Source organism: Chamaea fasciata, unplaced genomic scaffold (genome assembly GCF_029207755.1).
Source record: "Chamaea fasciata isolate MVZ Bird 193981 ecotype frontalis unplaced genomic scaffold, bChaFas1.0.hap1 SCAF_8, whole genome shotgun sequence".
NCBI lineage: Eukaryota > Metazoa > Chordata > Aves > Passeriformes > Sylviidae > Chamaea > Chamaea fasciata.
In genome coordinates, this window is record NW_027094093.1 from 23,063,533 (window position 1) to 23,089,376 (window position 25,844).

At 43.9% G+C, this 25,844-nt stretch overlaps 1 protein-coding gene across 1 annotated transcript in view; it reads right to left on the reverse strand.

Moving 5' to 3' along the window:
- The window catches only part of LOC136293369 (unconventional myosin-X-like), a 90,093-nt gene that overhangs the window by 21,598 nt on the left and 42,651 nt on the right, over positions 1 to 25,844 (reverse strand). Inside the window, exons 16-25 of the mRNA XM_066190079.1 lie at positions 23,508 to 23,576; positions 22,577 to 22,659; positions 20,873 to 20,981; positions 20,099 to 20,179; positions 19,095 to 19,219; positions 18,166 to 18,280; positions 12,270 to 12,376; positions 7,693 to 7,998; positions 3,711 to 3,750; positions 1,408 to 2,199 (exon numbers count right to left, since the gene is read on the reverse strand). Coding sequence (XP_066046176.1) covers positions 1,408 to 2,199; positions 3,711 to 3,750; positions 7,693 to 7,998; positions 12,270 to 12,376; positions 18,166 to 18,280; positions 19,095 to 19,219; positions 20,099 to 20,179; positions 20,873 to 20,981; positions 22,577 to 22,659; positions 23,508 to 23,576 — 1,827 coding nt within the window. The remainder of the gene's footprint in view (positions 1 to 1,407; positions 2,200 to 3,710; positions 3,751 to 7,692; positions 7,999 to 12,269; positions 12,377 to 18,165; positions 18,281 to 19,094; positions 19,220 to 20,098; positions 20,180 to 20,872; positions 20,982 to 22,576; positions 22,660 to 23,507; positions 23,577 to 25,844) is intronic.

Sequence of the window (25,844 nt, forward strand, 5' to 3'; positions counted from 1 at the left end):
CTTTATTAATTCAATAGTAATGAAGGCAGTTCCTTAGACCTTTTCCTTCCTCAAACGCATGTTGCTTTTTTTCCATTTTCCCTTCTGTCTTCTCTCTGTGACCCTCTTGTGCCTCATCCCTGGTCCACTCTTTCGTTCTCTCCCTTGGCAGTAAGTTTCAAAAACCAGGTAGTCTTGAAACAGCAGCTACTGATGGGATCTTGACTAAGCTGTGGTTATCGCTTCCTGTGGCTCACACTATGACAAAGTATCAACCGGCTTTTTTATTAGTCTTACTCACTGATGAGCCAAATAAAAACCTCCACTTCTATCTGTGTTTTAAGAAGAATGGTAGAAACCAGCCTAAGCTGTGACAGAATGATTCATGATTTGAAGATTACCTGACAGTGATCTGTGAGTACCTGCCCACAGACAAGGTACCTTTACTCAAGCAGATCACATGAAAAATGCTGATGGCTGGCAGCTGACACTAGGGAAATGCAAACAAGACAATCATGCAACTTTTTTAAGAAAAGCCACAATCTGTCATTGGAAAAAGATACTGAAAGAAATAAATTGAGCTCCTAAAAAAAAATTCAATAGTTTTCTAAAAGGTATTTTGGAGTTCAGGTGTGTCTTCTCATGGATATTGTTTACTGGAAGTATTTTTGTGGCTGTCATTGGCTTCACACCTGAACTCCTCACAATCTTATGGGGGCTTTGACATCCTGTCCTGTAAGGGGATTTATCATTGCATTACTAAGCATCTGTCCTGAGAGCCCTCAGGACGTCCAAACCCACTGTGGGATCTAAGGTGAGATACTGAAGTGCGAGGCCAATAGCTTTACCACCCTGTCATTGTCCCTGCAGCAGGAATGAAAAAGTTCAGTGATCCTGGCTGTGTGCATTGGGACCCAGCCCAATTAGCACAGTAATTTCTTCCAGCTTTAGAATAGCTTAACTTGTACACAGCAGCTGAAAGTAAACCCTTGACTCTGAACAGACCTAAAAAAAGAGAAATTTTAGTGATGGAGACAAACCGAACCCCAGCCTTTCCCATTTACTCTTGTCATTGCACACTGGAACCTTAGGCCCCTTCTGTGAAATCTCTCTAAGGTAGAACATACACTTACAAAATACCAGTTATCTGCTTTTCTTCCTCCTAAAGGGTGTTATTTTAACATATGGCGATCTAAAATAGGTACACATGTACCGGCTTGTGTGCCAGCAGACACCAGACAATCACAAGCTCTCTGGCCTTCAGCCTATCTTGACTCTTTCCTTTTTTCAAGCTGATTATTGATATAAGAGAGCTATATATTAGTAAGTGTACCCAGAGTGAGCAGGCATACACTAAGAAGGCAAAGATGTTATAAACATCAACGAAGTCACACTAATGTCCAGAAAGGTGAAGGGAGAGATTCTCACCGAGTCTAGGCTGCCACGGTTGGAGTCCAGGCTGGTACCATGGGAGTGTCTCAGACCCTCCTCATCATTCAGAGGCTCAGCTGAGGCGTTACCTGCATCTCCATAACCATCAAACTCCTCATGGTCGTAGTCAGACTCCACATCTGGGGGGCAGGTGTAAATGGGCTCTCCTGCCTCTCCACTGTTACTCCTCTGTGTATCAGAGACAGTGCTGTAAACGCTTTCTGCTTGGTCAGGCAGGGCTCTCTGCTCCTTGGGGGTAGTGGTTCTTTCCACAGGCAGTCCTGGAGCAGGGGCAACCTCTCCCACTTCCCTCCTGAGATGCAAAAGACTTGTGTTTGCAACTTCCTTTGAGTAGTTACCACTGTTTCTTGTGCCATACTGATTTGAGACCACCAAACTGGAAGTTGGTCGTCCTTCATCATCAGCATGAAAACCCTCATCCACTTCTTCTTCAGCCAGCGGTGCCACCAGGCTGCAGTCAATGTTGAGTGTCCCCTCACTAGAAAGTGAGCGCTCTAAGTTCTGAACACTTTCATCCAGATTGCCAAAATCCAGCAGCTCCAAGAATTCCTGGGCAACCCTGGATGCCTCTTTTTCCAACCTCTGTATCTCTTCTTCTCGCTGCCGATAGATTTCATTCCTGGTGTCTTCAGAGATAAGAGACATGTGATCCTCTTTCTGTTGCTGCAACTTTTCAATCTCCTTCTCCAGTCTTAAGATCTCCTCCATTTGACGTCTCTCTTCTTCTTTGAGGGGAATATCCACCTCCTCAGTGTTTACTGTTTCCACCTTAAAGAATTTAGAAAAGTGTTAAAGCACTTTCTTCAATCTGTCTGTGTTCCTTGCCTGGACCCTTCATTCCTCCTGTTTCCTGTGCTTGCCTTGTACTTACCATCTGCAGAAAGATGACTCCAAGCATCCTGCAATCATTCATGGTTGAAATGAAAAGCTAAGGGTAGAACTACTGGATCTTCAAGTACCTCCTTTTTCCCAGCAATCTACCTCCAGTATGAATCATACAAAGAAGCTCAGTGGGTTCAGTGAATTTTTAGAAAAGCCTCTCTATCTGTTGGTCACTGTACGCTGCAATTTGGATAAAAGCAGCCTGAAAGTCCATTCTCTCTTTTTGAACTCACACACATACAGGAGAAAGCAACTATATATGAATACATATATGCATAGACTACTAAAGAGCTGAAGATTTCCCAGAAATTCATTAAGAGGTCTGGAAATTTTACTGTTTCCTCAAATGAGGATCTGACCATCAGAATCTGGGGCTGGAACGGATATTTGCATGAAGCAGGACTGTATCCCCTCCAACCACAGCCCAACGAAACTCCACCCAGAATTTCTTGGCATTCCTTAGCATCACTAGATGGCTGATGGCTGACTGCTGAAGACTCTGTCTTACTCTATTCTCCACACTAACAGGAGAATAGAAAAGTAATAGGAAATTTCTGGCAGATATGGGATAATTGGAAGATGGAAGATACTGGTAACTTCCACTGATGTTCAGGAAAAAGCCTCCCTCCCCGCCACAGAGGATGCTGAAAACATACACAAGAGAACAGATACAAACATGAGAAGAAGTAAAAATAAATTGCAATAGCATTTCATGTACTTCCTGATAGGACTTATGACAATGCAGTCCATATATTGGCCCATTTACGCCTTAATGCTTGTTTTCTTTGGTTATCACGTTGCTTGTTCTCTACTTGACTCTTACTTGTGGATGAATGCATGTCTATGTTTCTAATCTCTCCTGAACAAAGATGGTCTGAAACTGGGGAACAAGTGGTATGGGAAAAAAAAACAATGAGATACACAGCCATTTTCACACACCTCAGGGTAGGTGGTCTGCTCTTTGGTATGTCAAGTACCAACAATTAGATCAGTTACAAGAGGTTTATTTTAGACATGGCAGCAGTTGGCTGCACTCGTATTTCGGCTGTTACAGGCAACAATTCAGCAAAACAGACTGTGTCACAGTGCAGCACATCACAAGGTTATCTAACAAGCTCAAGCGGTAGAGATAAAAATAGGATGTTGCATGTTCAATATGGAAATTTTCAAACAGAACCAATGCAAGCCTGTACAAGAGCCTTGAAAAAAGCCCTACCTTGTTAACTCTATGCACCTCCGCAAAGCCAAACACCTGCAGGTTTTGAGTGAACAATGCCCATTTTTTAAATATTGTTGCCACCATAACAGTATCAGTATCCAGGCACAGTGGAGGCAACGAAGGACTCTTCACAGATACTCACAAGAAAACACGTGAAAAGAACAACTCTTAAACTTACCTGGGCCACCTGCAGTAGTGCATTCAGTTGCTCCTTTTCTCTGTCAAAAAGCAAGACACAACACTCAGAGACAGACCTAGTTCTCCTATGTGAGGTTTTCAGAATTACATGAACACATCATCCCTCCATGGATAAGGTTAAAATGAGGTACTTGCTGTAAGACTGATTTAAAAGCTTTTGCAATTTAGTAAAAATCCAATTCTCTGTGGTTGGCATGACCTTTGTGGATGTAACAGATTTTCCCCATGCACTTAACTTTCAGATCAATTAGGAAATTGGATTAGTTGGAACACACCAGGAAGGACATTGGAAACAGTGACAAAAAGACAAAACAGACTCACAATAAATGTAAACAGAATCTTCTGAAGTACTATAAATCTGTGAATATTGAGGTTGTACGTGTGTAACTGACAGATATCAGGAAACTGTGTTCATTTTTTTAAAACAGAATTATTGCAATACCAGCATTGAATTTGTGTTTTGTTTTGCTTTTACTTTATTAGAGCCCCAACTCGCATAACTTCTCAGTGGCATGCAAAATCCAGTTTATTAGTGACAACTGCAAGAGTCAGAGTTTGTTAGTAAACATAAGCAGAGGAAGAAAACTATCCACGGTGTTGCAGCTCTACTCAGATCAAAAAGGTTATAATCCAAAGCAAAGCTGTCACTATGGCCAGTTTCTCCAGAGCAAGTATGCCACAAGCAGCTGAACCAGCAGACAGACAAATGCCAGGGTCATGCTAAGGGAGCAGGAACAGGATGCTGCTGGATGGAAGAAAGCTACCACCGCCACTGGTGACTTTCAAACCTATAATTCAATCCCAGGGAGAACAGGAGGGCAACAAAATTTATTTTCCAGGCCTTGCAGATTTTCCCAGCCAAATTCTAAACTGCAGCTGCAAGTCGCAAAGTCCTTAAAGCTCTCACTCTTGTGCTCACTCTCTCAAAAAAAAATCAGGAAATATTTGTAAATGAAAGCTGACATAAGTGAGATCCAGATGGTTCCAACTCTAGTGAAAGATCCCTAGCAATCATCATGAGTTAAACCACTGCCTTAAATGAGAAGAGGGCTCAAAAGCACAACCATTTTAAAACAAATTAGGAATATCGCCTATAATCTAAATACCAATTCCTGCAACTGTTCCTCACAATTTTTAAACCTTTGGTATGTCTTCCTGCCTTCTAGTCATCATCAACTGATCTACACTCTTCCTGAAATGTGATACCCAAAACTAGGGACAGTACTCCAACTGAAGGGCACCAAATCATCACCCCATCTTACAGAAACAATTCTGTTTATAGAGAGCATTCGCTTTCTCCTCTCACACAGCATGACACTGGTGACATACTCAACTTAGCCTCCAGACCTTCCTCCCACTGTTGAAGTAAGCATTCCTCCTCCGCTCCCTGGGCATTTGATTATTCCTGACTGTAAATCTGCATATGTCTGTACCAAAAGTTACTCTGTTTTTCAGATCCTTTACTTGCCAAAATTATCTAAACTGTAATCCTAGGCTATATGCCTACAGCCTCTCAGCAGATGGTTTTATCTGCAAATTTATTAAGGATATTCATATTTCCTCATCTAAATTCTTATTAAAACATTGCACAAGCACCATATCCAGCAGATCATGGAAGAATCCCATTCAAGAGTTCTCTTCTATTTAACAAAAAGCTACTATTGTTTATTAATTAAATGTAGTAAAAACACAGATTCTAATCTTGCTTCACATACTTTTTTCCAAAGCAAATTTCTTTTAGCATCTTAGAGTATTGTCGTAGCATATCAAAGCCCTTACCTACCTTTCACCTACCCAAAGTCAAGTTACCTATCCTCCACAGCTTTTCCCTGTCCACAAGACATGTCGTAAGATACCACGGAAGGAAAAGGGTAACTCTAATGCTGTTTGTTATTCAGAAATCCACAGTGGCTTGATTCCTTTATCAAGTATTTACAACTTTTTGATCATTTGTTTCAGTATCTTAATGAAACCAAGGCCAGGCTGACTGGTCCACAATTCCCTGATTCCTCCTTTTCCCATTTTAAAAGGGGGTCATAATTGTTTAGTATTTTCCATTTTTATGAAAAAATTACTATCCACATTACTATCCACAAAGGAGAAAAGAATAGCTACTGTTTTAAACTGCCTTAGCTAGTTCTTGAAGTACCCAAACATTATTTTCACCAAATCCCAATATCTTCTTTATAATTTGTAATTTGATTTATCTGAGCATTTTCTAACCTTCTATTTCCACTACATGTTCTGAATTCTTGTACATCCTTCCTAATCATATTTAATATCCAACAGTTAAGCTTTTGGGGAAGATAAAAATAGCATCAAATACCTCATTTTTCTCATCATTATTATTTTTCTTCCTGTTGAATGTTAGACCAAATTGTTCCATGTCTCCTCTCTGCTAACAGCGTATGCACAATAACTGCATGCCAACTTCTAGTTCATTACAGCTCAAACTGCACCTAGGTCCTTCTGATTTTGCCTACACTTGTGCTGGGGTATTTTGCTTGCTCTCAGTAGACTAGATGATTTGCAATTTCTATGGACTTCCACCTCATTTTTTTAGGTCAAAGGGATTTTCAGAAGTTAGCCAAATTGGTCTGCTAGTACTGTCCTGACTACTCACTAAGATGTCATTTAACATTAATCAGAAAACAAAAATAAAATGAGTTTGCCTGATTCCTAGAAACACTGACACTTCTCTGCCATGATGCTGGGTTGAACATACCTCTCACAGTCTGGGAACTAAAGGGCAAAACCACTCTATAGCTAATAAACTAGACAACTCCTTCCTTTTATTATAAAATCAAATGCTGAGTCGGAAAGGACCCATCGGGATCATCGAGTCCAACTCCCAGCCCTGTGCAGGGCACTCCAAGGGTCACACCATGTGCCAAAAGTATTGTCCAAACACTTCCTGAACTCTGCCAGGCTTGGTGTTGTGACCACTTCTTTGGGGAGTCTGTTCCAGTGCTGACAGCCCTCTGGGTGAAAAACCTTTTCCTGATATCGAACCTAAGTCTTCCCTAACTCAGCTTCTGGCGATTTCCTCGAGTCCTGTCACTGGGCATGAGAGCGAAGAGATCAGAGCCTACTCTGCCTACTCCTCCTACTCCCCTCATGAGGATGTTCAAGACCACAATGAGGTCTTCCCTCAGTCTCCTCCAGGCTGAATAGACCATGTGACCTCAGCCACTCCTCATATGGCTTCCCCTCCAGACCTTCACCATCCTCACTGCCCTCCTTTGGACACTCTCTAACAGCTTAATGTCTTTTTTATATTCTGGTGCCCAAAACTGCACACAGGACTCAAGGTGAGTGCTTCTAAGAATTTTCTGATGCTTGCCACACAGTCTGATGAGATCCCCCTTTGGGAAAGTAGATAACAAAAGCCTAGAAGAACTACTTCTGAAAAGCAAAGTATCATACAATCCTACGTTGAAATTTATATAATAATAAACCCAGCAGAGTCCAGCAGGTGCAGCCAAGCAGCAGCGCAGACTCCACACACAGCAGCACATCTCATTTGCCACAAGAACTGCTGGGTAAGCTCCGTCATTGCTGTGCAGGTTCCCTGCCATCCCTCCCCTTCGTCTCCCGATGGCACAGTCACCTGCAAAGGCCTTCATCTTGAGGGGGAGGGTCTGGTGCCATTTTCCCTTTGAAAATGGCACACCTACGGCGGCTGCCATCTTGGAAAGGGGTACTTCCACCATTTCGGGTTTCAATTTGTTCTCAGGGAGTTTGTGAGATTCAGTAATTTTGTATATAATGATTATTTACTGTTGGTTTTTGCCTGCTGCAGTTTCACTTGCTAGTAAAATTATTTTTTCACTTACAGCTACTTGTATTTATTCCTTATCGGTGGAAAGGGACTGGTTAAAACAAAGGGGGAGAACTCATTCTAGAATGTTCCCCTTTAAATTGTCTAAAACCAAGACAGAACGCAAGATACCATCTTGTACCTTTCCTTCACCTCTTCCTCTTCCTGTTTCCTCCTACGCTCCTCCTCTTCTTGCCATTGTCTTTCCTCTTCCTCTCTTCTGATCTGCTCTTCCTCCTCTTGCCTCCTTCTCTCCTCCACTTCCTGCTTCCGCTGGAGTTCCTGCTGCAGCAGGTGCTGGTAGAGGCTGCGAGCCAGGCGGCCACGCCAGTGCTTCTGCAGGGTCACCGCAGAGGCCTTCAGGCGCAGCAGGCTCTTCTTCCAGAAGTATGCTCGGTAGTTCTTTTGGATTATAACAACACTGGATAGCACCTTCTGATACTTCTTCCTAAAAACAGAACCACACACTTAATGAACCTCGAAATCATACATGCTCTGAATTTCTCATGCCCTTGCATACTGACCACATCCACATAAAAGTCCTTTTCGAAAAACAGAGCTCAGAAGTGACACGATTTCTGTTCCTCTCCTGCCACTCACTACCTGCAAATCATATTCAACTCACTGTTCTCCCTCCTAAACCTACCACTAGTTTGTTTCAATGGGCACCTACTTTTGTAAAGACTCTCAGACGATGAGGGAGAGATATTGGGCACATGGAAAGGGAAAGTCCTCTGGCCCAAAGTCTCCTTGCATTGCACATAAACACATTCACTGCGCAGTGAGCATAATCATTCAGTATGGATTTACTGTAATAGAAACATACAAATGGCTTTACTATATGAGAAGAAATATTGCTCCATCTCTTAAATGGTCAAAAGAAAATTACTCCAGGAAAGGCAGAAACAGTGCAAAAATAGATTTGGTCACATTGATTTCACATTGTCCAGGAGAAAACATGCAGACACTATAATATTGATGGCTGAATCAAACATTGCAACAAATTCACATAAACAAATACTTCTGTTGCACAACCTTTTGCCTAAACAAGAATCATAGAATATCCTGAGTTGCAAGGGACCACAAGGATCATCAACGATATCAAAATCAACTTTGCAGCACTATAAGAACATGGTAGGGCCCCAAAACACAACAAACATCATTCAGGATTTCTGTAGTCTAGTAAAGTTGTAGAAAAGTCAGGTTTTGCCTCTGCATTAAAGACTTCTTATCAAGGACATGAAAAAAGTTCCTGGTAGAAGTTTGTACATGATACACAAACCAGGCAAATAACGAGAGTTACCATTACATGGTAATCTGGATCAATTTGTAAGCTAGATTCAAGCAAACATTAAACAACCCAAAAGAGCCAAATGTAAGGTCTTGTAGTATCAAAGGCCAAACACAACTCATATGGGACTACATCGGGAAGCAGCAAGTCAAAATTACCTTTTTGAGTGCCAGATCATCATACAAAGGCAAACTCCCACCACAATGCTATAGACAAAAACTACTGGGATTCTTATACTTGTAAGCAGAAATATTGTTGTATAAAATACAACTTTTATCCTGTGTTCTGCGCTAGCACCCCCATTTCAAAAACAATGTTAGACCCTGAAGTGATTTCTGAGGAAGCAGGATTGGAACCAGAAATTCAGGCTTATAGAATGAGAGCAATTGCTCCACTGCTCCGCAGGACCATAAGAAATAGAAAAGCCTAAGGAAAGGCTTTCCCCCAGTTAAAGTATCCACATTTCTATTTTTCCAACAGGTGCCATAAAATTTAACCAACCTGAAGCTGACATCTATTAAGGCTGAAAATAAGCAGACATTTTAAAAAGTAATTTAACATATTTAGATGCCTTAGTATCTTGCACTGGGGAAACAACCATTGGTACCAGTCAAATCAAAAACTTCTTTAATCCAAACCAGAATGTGCAGAGAGAAATTCTATGGGGCTGTTACACAGGATCTTGGGCCAGCAGGCGACAGTAATCCTTGAGGTCTTACAGTCCTAGAAAGCACGGTATTCTCACATACACTTCCTACAGACCTTCTGCAACACCCTGAGGAAAAGACACACCTTAAAATCCCTGTCCTGGCAATGAAATTCCCTTCAAATGGCAACAGGGACCCACGCTGACAGCTTGCCACCTCCCTGTACATCAGATACATGAGCTCAGTCAAGAAAATCAGGAGAGGGATGCTAGTAGCAGTAGTGTGCAGAGGTCATGCTCTTTTCCGTAAGTATTAAGTCAAAGGGAGGAAGCACAGAGAAAAGAAAAGGAAAAGCAAGAGGCGATAAGAAGTAGGAGGTTTTAGGTTAATCACTACTGGGCTGCAGTCCCCTCAACACCACTCCTTCTGTCTACCCTGTGTCCTGCACATGGGGTGTGAACAGCTGCTCATGCACTCTCTGCCAAGGCAGACTAAGTGCATCAAAAAGGGTACTCTGACTTTTACAAAATGCAACTGCCAGAAACTCTCTCAAGTGCAACATGTGCCAAGCCCTGCCCAGCTCCAGGCCAGTTCTGCCTGCTAATCTGCCAGGCTGAAGTGCCCCCTCATTCCTCATGACCACAGCCAAACTTGCAGATGCCCTTCAGCTGGAATTGCTGCTCAAAGGCTGCGAATTTCATTCCCCTTGTTCAAGCTTCCACTCACCCCTTCTGCACTGGCCAAAGAAGTTCAACCTGCAGACCAAGTGAAGGCATTGGGAGACCTCCTGACCATGCATCACACCAGAGAAGGCAGGCTGGCTGCAAGGCTCCAATGCTGTGTTTGAAATTTACTTAATTATTCTGTCAATGAGCTGCAGCTAGCAGTTATGCCTCCAAGGACCAGAGATCACAGGGTTATGGAGCAATTTGCTACTGTCTTCTTCCCATGAGCAATACAGTCCTCAAGAAACCAGGGACACAGCCAAATTCATACATGGATCCTGCAGTATGTGGTTTTTAGCTGGTGAAGCTGTTACCTGCATCTCAGAGTTCCACAGATTAGCTACGTAAGAATGGGGTCATTTCAATGGGCTTGATTTTCTTGTCTCACATTTTAGTGATCAGAAATACTAGGTTGTATAGGCTGCAGGGAATGAGAGCAAAGAAAATCTGGTTCTCCAGGCTCACAGAACAAGTTCACAAAGGGGGAGAAACCAGTAAAATCCTTCCTTTGCCAGTCTACTTTGCATGAAACCAAATGAATTTAAATACACTTATACTTGCAAAACCAACAGAAATGGTATCAAACTTAAGGCAGCACACACTGGTATTTCTGCCCAAGTCTGCACAGACCATTCAGCACTTGCCCAGAAGAACTCCTGCCTGCTGGACTTATTTCAATACAGGTGCAGTGCAACTGGAAACTCACGTCAGAGAAAGTTTTACAGACCCCCTTTCTAGCTCTTTACTCCCTGCTCTCCTCCCCTGTGAAGTCCAGTTACCTCCAGCTGCTTGTGAAAATTTACACTCTGGCTTGCAGAAGCACAGCTTGTCCTTAAGGATGAGACTGTTAACAGCAACATGTGGGATGAGGAATTCAGAAGTGTGGAGGCTGAAGGGCCACAAGATTTCTAACCAAGAGGAACACTGCTGCCACACAGCCTCCATCACAGCCCTGCAGAGCAGCAGCTTCCTTACCAGGAACTCAGAAAAGCAGTAATCCGGTATGCCTGCAGTGATGTTTCCCAGCAAATCAATTTTCCTGTGCTAATCCCTAAACCTCTCTCCAAACGCTAGACACAAAGTAAAAGAGAGCAGAGGCCCTGACACAAAGAACTTGCAATCTCATGTACAAACAATAGAGCGAGCCCATTTGTCTTCCTAGAGGGAAATAAATAAATGAATAAAAGCCCCAGAGACCAAATGTGTATTTTGCTGATATTCCACACTGGCAAGGCAGGGTACAACCCTTGCACACGTTTCCCAAAGCAAAATGAGCTACCTGGTGTAACTGGAGCTCTAAGAAGAGTGCCTGCTGAAACAGCTCTGCTTCCCAGGGATTTCACCTCCTCACAACCCTGACTGACAGGTGTCTGGAGCAAAGACCAGCCAGGAAAGAGCATCTTACTGGGATTAAGTGTGCATACCACAGCCATTAAGGAGTCAGCTGTTGCACTGACTTCGAGGGGCAGAGGAGGGGCAGTTCGTCTGCAGTTGGTTCTCCCAAACCTTCTCTGGTCAGGTGCAAAAGGGAGAGGCAAGAGATTACTGTTGCAGAGCTGGCCAAAAACCAATTCTGAAGAGTTAATTAGGAGGAGAGGGAGATCACGAGGCAAACAGGCAGGGCGAGGAAAGAGGGTGAGCAAAGGCAGAACTGCAAGTGAGGAAGAAGCAATTGGCATGGGGAGCAGAAAACGGAGTTGACAGGCACAAGGAAAAGGAGGGGACCAAAAGCATAGGTGGGGCCCAGCCAGGAGAGCCCTGAAGGCAAGGAAAAGGTGTCATCAGAGGTAAGCAATGGGTACAGAAGTCCACGGGAAGCCTGCTGAGCAGCGTTGAGGGAGGGTGCAAACGTGCACATAACTGAAAAAGAGGTGCCAAAGGTGCGGGAAGGTTTCGGCAGAGCTGATGCTGACAGGGAGGGCAGATTCTGCAACTTTCCCTTAGAATACAGGAGGGGAAGATGGAACGAATGCTAGGGGACTAGAGAGCAAAGCAGGGTGTCGGGGCAACCCAGGCACGCAAGCACAGGGATGGTGGGGCAGCCCCCAGCACTGACCTTGCCATGTAGCCCAAGACGTGGGCCCGGATGACTATAGCTGCTTTCCTCAACTCCTCTTCCCGATCCTTCTCCAGCTTCTGCTCAAGAGCTTCCTTCAGGAAAACCTGACGCCACGGGGAGGAGTTTCAGTAAACACAAAGAGAGGAAAGAAGTCAGTCCCCGGGAGAGCCGGGCGGTTTCATCCCCGGGTGAGCGGCGCGGGGAGCGCTCCGTGCCCGGGCGGCTGCGCTGCCGCCGCCCCCGCGCCTGCCCCGGCGCTGCCCCGCGGCGCCCGCACTCCGAGCGCCGGGAAAAGTTCTGCAGCGGCGTGAGCCAAACTCCGTGCCCAACCCCCGCCGCCCTCACTCTGTGGTCAAGACTTAAAAGAGAGAGAGAGGGAGGGAGCAGAGGAAGGAGGGAAAGAGGAGGGAGGAGGAGAGCCCAAGTTTGCGCCTGTGATTAACTCTTTCCCAGCTGACAGCTTTCCCGGCACAATCCTGTACCTCCCTGCAGCAGGCACTGGGACCTACTTGGGTGATTAAATATTTTGCAAAAGAAACTCCTCCGCGTTTCAAGGAAAGGGAGGAACTTTTAGATTTCTAGACTCCAGGAAGTAACCTTGACAGCAATCTTAATAGAAGGCAGGCGGAAAGCCAAAAGCCCAGGCCAGGCACAAAGTTGTGCCTACTCTCAGCCCACCGGTGCTGAAGCTCTCCACCGACCTCCAGAAACTCTAGGGTGAGATGCTTCCGTGCTGAAGAGGTTTCACACTGGAGCATGCACTAGGGGCAACTGAGCTCTGACAATAGAACTCTCCAAGTATTACTGGTTACATGTCAGTGTCCAGTATTTTAATTATCAAGCATCTTTCACCACCTGTATTTGCAACTTCTGCTCGGTGCCAAATGCTTGTGAAGAATGTAGGTGCTATGTTAAAGTCAAAAGAACTGAGATACAAGATAAGGCCATGTTTACAGGAACTGTGCTGACATATCTAAGCAATGTTAAATCAGCTGGCTTGCATTAGGTTAGCACAGGATTCAGCACAAATTCCTGAAATAAATGCACTGCTTTTTGAGATGGATTGCAGCCTGCATGGAGCTCCACGGCGCTGTGGGTACACTGCTAGCAGTACCCAGACTAGAATAAGCTGGTAAGATATGTCCATACAAGCTGCAGTCACAGCAGCAAGTGCCATATGGCCATGCTCGTGTGACCTGCTGCCTGGCATTGCATAAATCCCTGCCAGGGCCAGCAGCAGAATGGTCTACACTAGGGAAGTGCAGCCCCACTTGTTAAAGCACTGCTGTGTACACAGGATGTGAGCTGATATTCATCAATTTGCAGAACTCAGAACAGCATTAATGGTAGAAACTCCTTACAAGCATACTGGATCCACGTGGTTATGCTGAGAGGCCAGAGATTTGAACAGTCATTTAGTCCAGTGCTCTGCACAAACTCACCTATTTCCCACTTATCTCCCCTTTATGTCTCTCTATACCTTCCCCTCCATCACTGCTTTTGGCCTCATCCCTTAAGGCTCTTCCTTCCCCCTGCAATGACCACTGTGTTCTGACACCTCTCCCTGAGTTAGTACCCGTAACCAGTGGTTTTCCTGGACTTGAATCTCTCCTGGGGAGCAGTTTCCATTAAGAAATGAGGTGTTCTGTAATTACTAAGTAACCATGGGTAGCCTGAAAAGAAGCTTCATTATCAAGGTAATGGCAACCATGCAGCTGGCATCCTTCCCTGCAAGTTGTACATCCACTCCCTCTGTAAACTCAACAATTTTTTAAAGATTTCTCTGAGGCAGGGATTGCTCTTTCCATTACATTCCAGAACCAAGCAGCAGTCACCCATTTCAAGAATGCAACCAGCAAAACACTGTCTCGGTCCATTATCTTCATCAAATTGCAAAAATACGCAGGTCATCAGTATTTCCCTAGCCCACACAGTCTTTGCTGAGCCAGGCTAGTTAAGGGGGGGGAAGGAGGGGGGAAACTTCAGGGCATGCAGAGTTCTGTGAGACCCAGCCCTAATCCTATAGGATTATAGGATCTATATATGCTTGAGTGAGGGGTTAATCTCAAAAAAACAATATCTAGTTATATCTAGATATAGTTATATCTAGTTAGATATCTATATCTAAAAATATCTAGTTATAAACTTGTTGGCATTTTGAAGGTTTGGAGATTTTTTAGACTCCACGAGATGACAAGGAAGAATAACATGCATTTCAAGTCCAGAAGTATTTTTGATGCCTTGCAGAAATAATCTGGAAGGTGGCTGTTTCTTTGTCATTATTCATAGTCATTTTCTGAAAACATGAGATCATTTTCATTTGAGAAAAGAATGATTGAACAAAACATGCAAGGTTAGGTCATATTCTGCTCATACTAGACACTGGCCAGGTTTTAAACCAGTGTTCCTCACACAGCCTCAAAGCTTGCATGCACCATCAGTGTGACAGTGAACATGTTAAGGTTTCAGAGAGATCAGCAGACACAAATGTAACTGCTTGGGCACCCATGTGTACATAACGGGGATCATATGATTCTTGGGGACAACACTGGGAAAGCAGGAAGTGGGTCACTGTGACCTGGATGCCAAACAGTGTACAGCAACCTCCTCCTGCAAACAGGCCCTGCAAAACCAGCAGGTTGTAATGTGGAAATTAATGCCTTCAAATAGCAAAGGTTACTGTGTTAAACCACTGTAGGAAATCTGTGTTGTGGGTATGGGCAAGTATGGCAGAAGGCCCAGCACTGAAGAAAGGGGTCATGGAAGCTGCTGCTCCATCCCAGCACATCCCCAGTGAAGGCAAAGGCACCTTAGCACAATCTCTTTCATCATCACACTGCTTGTTTCCATCCAAGCCCTCAACTCTGCCATACCACCAGATAAAACCTGAATTGCATACATTAATACCTCTTATAAACATTAATTTGACAACTGCCAGCACAGCAGCTGCTCTATTCTTAATGAAAACCACAAAGATCATCCTGCCCTTCCTCCTCTGTTTCCTTTCCCAAGCTTCACAATCCCCTGCACTAATTCACAGAGTCTTTTCCTTCCTCCTTCAAACAATTGCTAGGGATATAATTATCCTTCCATTCATTTTGCAGGAAGTATTCCCCCTTCTATAAGCCTTGCTCTTCACCCACCCCTTATACTTCTTCCTAGGTTACATCCACATGGGCTTGCCACACCTTTTTCAGTAGCTACTCCTGACTAAGCCAAGATTAGTTCGGGGAATACCAACCTGAGTACCCAGAGCTGCACCTGTAGCAGCAAAAGTGGCAGTAAGGCCATGCAGGGGACTTCCTTTTCAGGACAATGACCTATGCTCTGTTCCCCTTGGCTGGTAGCTTCACTTCACCTTTACCTGAAAGACTCTGGAAAAATTAAGGCTCTTTTCTCCATCAACCTAAGTATTCCAGGCCTACATTACCTAGCACCAGCTGAAATATGAATGCAGACAAAGCAGTCTGTAATCCAAGGCACCACAGCTGGATCCGAACAGCAGGGAAGGTACTACCAGAAAGCACCACTGCTCTGCAAGGCACCTGCTTTCCTAGGGACAGGCTTTCTGGAGGCACTGTCACAAAGCTGAGTTGCAAAGTGGTCTCCAAGGGAGTAATGAAATGGCTTTGCATGGGAAAGAATGCCAAGCAACTCATCTGAAGAATGACATGGCAGGGTATTTGTGCTGGTTTAGGGAAGATTTGGGAAAAACTTGATATACAAGCATCAAAAAGTCACCCCAGGACAGTAATACACCTTGGAGCAGCCCAGGGCTGGCCAGCTATTCAGCATGGCAGCGAGTGTGGGACATGCCAGGACAGCCTTGGACTGATCCATTCTTTCAATAAATAGAACTGCTCCCCTCTGTCAGGATACACATCTCTAATACAAACCATGGCAAATAGAAAGTAACTTCTACAACCAAACAAGATGGCTCAACTGCTTCCTAGCTCCAGTGAATTCTCCTTCTCAGGCACAAAGAATACAAAGACTGCCTCTCTTAATAATTTCTTTCTTTCCACAATATTCAGACTCACAGCAACCAGTGCCCAAGCAGAGAGATTACAGTTTACCAACATGCTGCATACAACTCTTCAGTCAGGTTTTAGTTTACAGGACACAATCATTAAAAAATAAATACATTAGAGTACATCCAGAATTTTGACAAAACACAAACACATTGTCTTTGCCACACTTACCACCCTTTTTTTTTTTTTTTCCAAATAATTTATGCAGGTCAAGGGGTGAGTCAAAACAGTCAGACGGACTCAGTCCTTCATGATGCACAATGGGGACTGAAGAGAAAAGGGACCTATGGCTTCCAAGGCCTCAAAGCAGCCTGGATTTCCTGCTTGTTGTTAGTCTGCTTTAGGCTCTGAACTCCAGCTGTATAGCTTATAACCTTTTGTAGTCTAAAAGGTGAGTGTGCGCATGTGAGTTGGGTCCTCCCTCCTGCTGCCCTTGCTGTAGTGCAGCAATCTTCCATCTCTTGTCATGCTAGGAAGAAAGTTCAAACTCTGTGTTTACCAGCTCTAAACACCGTTTTCTAGAGCTTTCCAGACAGCTCTGCAACACACATGCTCTCCACATAGGCATTAACACTAGAATGTTGGGAGACTGGCAGTCACCCAAGCAATGTGGATTATCCAGGGACAGGAATGACCAAAATGGTTCCTGGTTTGCAGGCACCAGTGAGGAGACTGAAGATTCCAAAACAAAGATGGGGAACACTTTAATCACAGAGCAGAAATACACCTAAGTGATAAAATCTTCTTTCTGGAACATTAGTGGAGGCGTGGGGACGAAAAAAAAACCCCAAACAAACTCCAGATTAATATGTGTCCTTCCCACAGCAATGGCTAGTGGTTTCCCTGATTGTCACGCAAACCTCACAGCCTAGACTCTCAACTGGACTACCATCAGCCCTCTAGGAAGAGGAGGGAGAGATCTTGCTCTAATAAATATTATAGTCAATCCACTTACTGAGAAATAATTGCTCAAAGCAACAAATGTCATTATCTGAGCTCCTGGACAAATTAAATGTGCATGTTCACTAGAATCAATTCTGGTTTCATTGTGGCACTGGAAATATTCTGAAGTACTTTTCTGAAGGCTTAAGGGCAAAAAAATGCAAGAAGTTGCTTTGATGTACTACCATCTGTTCTAGATATGGACTGCATACCCACTATTGAGAAATGCTGTCTGCACTGAACATCATCCATCTTGGAATATTCTTTGATGAATTTACTGGAGTATGTGGAAAGTTGTGATCGAGACAGCTTCACACTCCCAGATTCCTATAGCAATATACCTCAAAATGCTCACATCTGTTTCTGCATGAAAATCCAGACTATTCCAGGCAAGAAAGAAGTGTTAAGCATTCACCAAAACAGAAGCAAGATCTGAATCACGCAAGTGGGCAGAAGCATTTGGATACCTCTTCATAGAAAACGTATGCTAGCATCTGGGCTCGCTGCAAAAGCATCATCTGAACTTCCTCAACAGAAAGCTGTCATACATCTGGTGATGCAACTATTCACAGCTTAGATATATACCAAGATTCAGCTCACTGCCTCAGGCAAGAATTTCAGTTAGTCAAGCAGATAAAATACCTGACACAAGAGGCAAGAGTTAATGGCACACATTATGATTACATAAAATGAGACCCGTGTTTGTTCCCCTTGAATCTTTAAATTGATCAGACGTGACAAAATCAATCTGGCTTGATCAATTAGGAGTTTAGATAAAATTCAAAAAACCTGCCATGAAATATTTGAGATGCTGCAGCTCAGTGGCACAGGCCAGTGTATTGAAAGGATCATGACTGCCGTGTCTTGCAATCTGACCAGATGCAATCACATCCCCTTGCAGCTGGACACTGATGAAGTACCTTGGTTTTACCCAACTGCCATTCTTTCTTGCTGCTGTCATAGGTCTGAAGAAAACCTGCACATACAGCTTTGCTGTTGTCTGAGAGGCTTGGCCCCTTCACAAGCATCTTGTACCTAAGAACAAAACAGAGTTTCATCAGATTACAGATGACAGTAACTGCCCCCTCCCTCTCTCTTCCCAATCTTTTAACTCTAATTATCCTCCTCCCATTAGTCCTTCTTCCTCTGGGACCTTCCTTCTTCATGTTTGCCTTCCAATTTGGAAATTTCCATCCCCCAACCTTTATCTGTTCTTACCACACTGGTAATTATTGTTGCAATCCCACTAAAAGAATACAAACTCAACAGAATTTTTCAGTAAAGAACAACTGTCTTTTTGAAGCATGTGCTTTCATCAGACACAAGTTATTTTGTTCCATATAGGGGTGGCATTTAGTGCTCCAAGAGACAAAGGAAGCAATGTTCAGTGTCCCTTCTAGCCTTAAACTTCAAAAAATCCTTTTGATGTAGCTCATTAAAAGAAATAATCACTCCTTCCAATATTAATCATCAACTATACTGTCCATTAGAATTTTCTTCAGCTGCCTTAAGGTTTTAAGCATGGCGTTTTCCTTTTACATATTATGACCAGCTGGATTTCACAGCATCACACTAGCAAATCTGTGGCAAAGCTACCAAGAAAAAAAAAAACAAAAGACAGAAAAAAAGACCAAAGACCATCTGGCTATTTTTCCATTCTGACTTTTGGCCTAAAGGCAAGTCTCCGAAAAGGCCTCCCAGATCAGTCTATGATATAAGCATTAAGGCCATGGTTAGAAAAACATCCCACAGATGATCCATATTAGAAGAAGCAGTTAAAGAGGGAACAGTCATATAAAATTCTATAGTTTAGGGCTGTTCCAGCATACAATACAATGACAGCAATTACCTGCTGAGAAAGTCCTGGAAAAGGCGCCGTACAGGGAAACCTGCTCTGCGAACCTTCACTGTCTCCAGCATCCCTGAGTACCGGAGCTGGTTTAGCACCACATCTGGATTAAAGAGGTTCGGCGCCTAAATAACGATCCAGAATCAAACCAAATAAGCGAGGCAGTCACAGGCTATGTATCTCTTTCACTGCAGAAAGCCAACCCTGCATATTTGGGCATGCCAGGTAAAAAGGGGGAAGTTTGGGTCAAGGGGAAAGCAATCTTACAAAATTGCATAGTGCAAAATAAGGGACAAAAGGGAATTGGGCTCATTCTGAAAAAAAACCAACCCACTTTGCAGACTGCACTCACAGTTGGACTGTGGTAGGAAAGCACGGATACAATGTCTTAACACATACAGAGTGCAGAACCCTGACTCAGTTCTCTTTGCCATCTCTCTTTTCAGTTAAATTGGAGACAAACTACAGAATTCTTTTCTGGCATAAATCCCCCAAGCAGCCTGTCCTCTGCCATATCATTCAGGGTTTCAAAACACACAAAGAAAAGGATCAGTTCAGAGTTCCCCACCCAATCTAGTTACTAGCATGCCCTCTCGCCACAGCTCACAGTAAAAGCAAGAGCCAGCCTGTCCCTAAGCACTGTGACTTGCTCATGATGCATCCATTCATTCCAGAACAGATTGCTCTACAGGCACTATAAAGAATGATTGCTTCTTCTACCACAGCTCTGGACTCTACACAAGCCTGGTTAATCCTTCAGGTTTCATAAGCACTGAAAGAGGTGGGAATGGCTATATAATCTCATATTCAGCATGCAGTCTTTCCATCTGATTACCAGGAGGAGGGTGTGTTTTTTCTCGACTGTAAAATAACTAGAATGAAAAAGGAAGGTGGAGAGAAACTGCTCTTACCCTCAGTTTGAGGCACCTGCTAGGCATTTGTGCAAGGGCGTGCCCATGCAGGCCTGTGTCACATGCGCACATATGGCTGGGAGACAGACTTACCTTTTCTGTATTTGGTTTGATGCAGCGGATGAAAAATGGGTTGGAAGTACTAAGCGTGGCCATCAGGGAATGGAGAGAATCCTAAAGACCAGCAAGAGAGACCCAAAGGATCAGTCACCACAGAAGGGGAAGGGGCTACATTTGATGCAATAATGTCTTCATGCAGCCCTCCCAATCCTAATGTCCTTTGACTGTGCCTACCAAAATTTCAATAACCCATGAGATTCCTTCCTGTCCAAACATACCCACAATTTTCTCTTAAGGCCATTTATATGGCCATCCTCATTCTTGGAGCTGTATAGCTTTTGTGAGTTAATTTTCCAAGTCTCTCAATCTTTAAATACAGGAAAAAAAACCCCAGTGAAATGAAATGATCTGCAGATAATCTAAGTGTGTGAGATTCATACTTGCAAGGTCCTCCTAATAAGGTTTTATTGGAATTGTCACTATACCTGTAAAAATGTGGCCTAAAAGGACACAGACACTTAGCTGAAACACCAAACCAATATGAAAGATCAAAGAACCTCAAGAACTTCATATACTTAGCAAAGTACTCTTTTCCTCTGCCACCCTGCTCAGTCCTATCATCTCATATTTTATACCAGACAGAAATCCTTGGGGCCGTGGCACTGTCTTTTTTTAGCACTGCAACATTCCTGCACATTTTCAGTGCTGGACACAAAACAAGGATGAATGACTCCTCTTGGCTGCAGGCCTTGCTTTACCCATCTGCTCCTCCCCAGAAGCCTGCTGCTCTCTTGGAAAACATCATACCCTGAACTGGGAACTGACAGTCGGTCTGCGCCTCTGGGTGCCCATCTTCAGTGTCTCTTCACTGCAACGACTGCAGACTCTTTCAAAAAGGTCATAGATGAAGTCCAGCCTGAGGGAGAAGAAAAGAATTCAAGAAGATGCAAGATACCTACCACCTGTGAGAAGATGGTTCTTATTGTCAGCTACTGCCCTGTCCCATTGTGAAACAACTCATTTTTATACCTGCTGTGCCAGAGCAGCTGCAGGAAGCAGTTTAGCTGGGCACTTCAGTGAGGAAATTAATACTTTCCATGTGGCTGCCCAGATCCTGTGGTCTGCCCTGTATGCCACACTCAGCTGCAAAGCCAGAAGCCCCATCTCACACTTTCAAGCAAGAAAGGAAAGGAAAATCTCCATACACAAAGGAAAATCTCCATCTGCACTGGCTAGGACACCCCCCTTGAGCAAGGTGGGAATACTCAAGGGACACCTTCCTTGAGCAAGCATATGCCCCCAGGCAGAACTACCTTGAAGGTATGCCAGCTGGACTGGTGCTGTCAGGCCTCCCAAACTAGCTCTCATGATTAGCCCCCATGACATGATCACAAAATTGGAAGCCCAGCTCTTCGGTGTCCAGAGGAGTTCCAGAACTACCTTCCATGTAGGTCAGTTCTGGGGAATCTTCCACCATTTTGCCACTCCTGAGACACTGGTGCTGGTTCCTACGAAGCTGCACAAAGTTCTTCAGAGCTGCTTGTGCCAGTTTATTGTTATGCCTGCTTCTGCCCAAACGTCCCTTCTGGTATGTTGAAAAAGCCTGAGTCCTTCTATTGTGCTGGACAATAACAACCACAATTCTGGCCTCAAGCCTCATATAAAATGTTCCTCAGATGCCACTGTCCAAGTAAGACACAATTATGAGCAGCTCATAGTCTCAGCTCCCTCAGGTTGTTTCAAAGCTTCTCAGTACACACTCTGTAGCAGCTTCAGAGAAGATGCTGTTCTGAAACAGTCTCATCAGGCTGGAGCTCAAAGGCAATACTTGGAATGTGGTAAGAGGCACATGGTAGAGTTGCTGCTCAAAGACTTGTAGGATCCTCTGTGTTATTAAATGCCTCCCTCGTACTAGACCCTACTTCTTTCCCAGACCTTGCTCAAGATCAAAATTAGCTCATTTCTCTAAGATCACGTTGCAGCACTGGGATATAACATTAGAGCCCATGCCTAGTCCCACAGAAACAGCTCAGTCTGGCTCAGGATAAGGGCAGATGATTTCCACTAACAAGCACAGTGGAAAACAAGCAGCCTCTGTACAAAGGCTGGCAATTGACAGCATGGAAAAGAGCATTGACCCATTCAGGGAAAACTTTGCCATTATTACCTCCATAGGGAGGTAAGAAGAAGAAGAAGGTAAAGGAAAGGGGGAAGGGAAGGGCAACAGCAAAGGGGAAAGGGGGAGAGAAAAAAACAAATTGCCTGGAGGGATGTCTGTCATGCTGTTAAACCTCTTTTTAAAACCGGGACAACATGAGTCCCGATTAAATCTGTGCCTCATCTGACTTCCCCAGCTCTCCTTTCTTCTATCACGACACTTCTGCACAAAGAGAAGAATGATTAAGAATGATGCCTGATGCTCTGGCAAAAGCAACTGCTTTCCTTGGTCTGGTTTATTACATGAATGCAGCTCAGTTCCACCCAACAGATGTGGCCTCCTGACAAGCTTACCTGCTGTCCTTCAGCATGTTTAAAATGTCATCACGAAAGGTGTCTCTGTTCTTCTCCAGAAAGCCCCTCACATCATACAGCACCTGCAACACAGACACAGCCACTAGAGCAGTGCCCTGCAGATCATTAAGTCCTTACACATTTACATGCCAGTGTACAAGGCCTCCAGCAGAGCTACACAGTAACACTGCAGGCATGTGCCAAGATCTGAATTTCTGGGGTCAAAGAGCTACAGAGTTCTCCAGTTACTGACAAGAAAGTGGCTTTTAGCCATCAATTTAAAAACACAAAAAAAACCCCTCAAAAACAAGAGCCAAGTAAAACAGCTGCAAAGATTTGCCTGGCAGGAGAGAGTCTCTGGGGAAATCCTCTGCAAGGTGTGAGGTACTCAATTCACTTCAGGAGAGTGAAGAGAATGGCCACCCAGTGCCCCAGCTTCCCAACAAGTGCTTGGCAGATTATTCTGGGAGGAGGTTAGCCCTTCTTTAATGTGCAGGTGTCCTCCCTTGACACGCCTTCATATCTCTTCACAACAAAGAGCAACATTTAACCTTGAAGGATTGGGAACCTTTTCCTTTTTGCAATAGGTATTCAGACTTTCCTCCTCAAAAGTCAAATTTTCCTTGTGACTTTTCCTTTGAGTTTTGTTTGTTTGTGAATGTCTAAGAAAAGACAACATGAGTAACAGAAGTAAGGAGTTTATCCCCCAAACAAGAAGTTACCTGAGAAACTCAAACATCCACGTTGGAGAATATAGTACTGGAGAGTGACACGCTATTTTAAGCCCATCGTACTCATTGTGCTGTGGTACAGGACATTAACTGTGTGGAAACACACAGCTCAGAGACATTCTTGGGTTTTGGAATCTAGAATTGAGGACCTCAGGTCCAGAATATACCAAGCATCTCACAAACACATCACGAACACCTACCTCCCCTGCATAATGCCTTATGCCAAACTGATGGTCTGTCACCCGAGGCTTTACATAGTAGGGATTGCTCTGAAATGAAAGAAAAAGAAGTTGTCTTATAATACTGGTACAAGAATAAATAGTCAGTCAGGAACTCTGCCATGACTATGACAAGGCTGGGATGGGCAAGGACCTTTGCTCTTGCAGAGCCCGACCACATCTGCTGCAGCTATCTGCAGCTACATTACAAATATGTTACTCAAATTTAAGATGGAAATATCCAGCCCTTCAAGGCATTTCTCATGTGAGCAAGGGCTTGCAGAATCAAGGCTGCGGAGGCATGCCATGGATGAAATGTTAATTCTTGTGTGTCTGACACCTGAGGAGACTGAGCTCCACACAAACCATGTGGTGCAGGACACAGGATCAGGATGCAGGGAAGATGGCAGCTTTGCATAACACCTCCACACCTTTTCTTCATCAAAGGAAATAATTTACCAATTTCCTGTCTTCCTCTATATTTTATCTTTCCTTGCACCTCTCTTCCCCTACATTCAATATTCAGTTTTCCTTTCTCTTTTCCCTCTCTCATTTTCCCCCTCCTTTCTCTGTTCTGTGAAAACCATTTTAACTATTTAAGAGCAGCCATGCTGCTCTGGACCAACCATCTATCCAGCTAAGTACTCTGCCTCTAGCACTGCCTATGTAGGGTAGAGTACAAACAAAGTGAGTAAATCATACTTTCATCCTACTATTCCCTCAAACTCTTTTTCTATGAGGCCTGCCTAACTAGTAACCCCAAAGAGATTTCTCTTTGAAATACCTGCTCATTCCACAAGTGAACCCATGCAGACATCTTGCATCTGGAGTGTCCTTTCACAGGGAGCTCTCAACCAAATACATAGGGAACCTGGATTTAAGCCTGGCTTCCATTAGTGCCATTAATCTTCTACAAGCCATGTGATTTTTAAACCCATCACACTCACCCAAGTCATCTTGTCTCCACACTGCAGGTCCCTTGGATGCAGTTTTCTGCAGCACTGAAGCTGTCCCAGACCTGCTGTTTACCAGTTCTGACAGAAGCACAGCTTGAGTGGAGGGGCCCCATGGTGTACATGGTTCAAAGTGAAGGTGATCCACAGACTATACAATGCCATAACAATGTTTTCTGCTTTTACTGCTAGTTTCCTGGGAGCTTTTACTACTTCTTTGGGGGATTTTTATTACTGCTGAGCCATGTGCTGGTATTTCCATGGAACTCCATCACAGCCTGTGTCTGGGCCTCACTCCTGAAGAGCAGCAGTCAGTTTAGGGGCCATCATTTCAAAGGTGAAGTTGGGACTGTTTTCCTTCAGGCACAGCATTTTACATTTATCTACACTGCTTTTTATTTTCACTTTACAACACAATCAGTCTCATGAGGCCCCTCTCAGACCAGCCTTGCCCTGTGAGTCTGCAGAAAACCTCAGTGCTTGTAGGGCACAGTGTCTTACAGGCCTCCTGTCACTGAGGTAACTGACCATTTACATTCTGTGAATTTACACAATTATGAAATCAGGACTATAGGCCTATAGTTTCCTACAGTACTTTTTAAAAATTAACATAATTCCCCACCTTCTCAGACAAAAGTACTATGGAAATTTTAAGAAACATGTTGCATGATGCTGTTTGCAATTCAGCTCTTTCATCTTCAAGATCTTTTAGCAGTATTTAGCAGGTGGACAGCTTCTGATGCTGATGTTTTGTTAGTGCTACTGAAAATTTTTTCATGTGTTTTTTTTATTTTCACACTGATCCCATTTCGTTGCTCTTCCCTTCTCCCCATACAGTCATCTTTTTCCAACCACAAACTTGCCTGTCTTCCACTCCAAACATGACTGCTACTGGGTCTCTCATGTGGACTGGCATACTGTTCTTCCTCCCCCTCTCTGCCAAGCCCTTATATTTCACCCATGCTTACAACACTTTCGGTTCCTTCTGCTGTCTTCCCTACTGCTTATCTCTCCAGTTGTTTCAGAGGTCATATTCTCTTACATTTCATTTTTATGCTTTTTCTTCCTTAAGACTACAACATTCCACAGAAAATACAGAGAAGAGGGCTTGTTCTCATCAGGCTTCCCAGCAATGCTGGCTGGATGTCTTCCAGTGCTCTTCCAGCCAGCACTAGAGATTTTAACTGGTATAAAAAATGCTTTTGCCTTCAGCAAATGCAAATCCTAAAGCACTCTCCACTGTTCCTCCCTGCACTTATAACTCAGCCTCTTCCATCCCTTGCAAGCTTCCTAAGGTTCCATGTTAACTGCTATTGCCTCAAAGCAGACAGAGGTGACACTATGAACAGCTTAATGAAAGGCTACT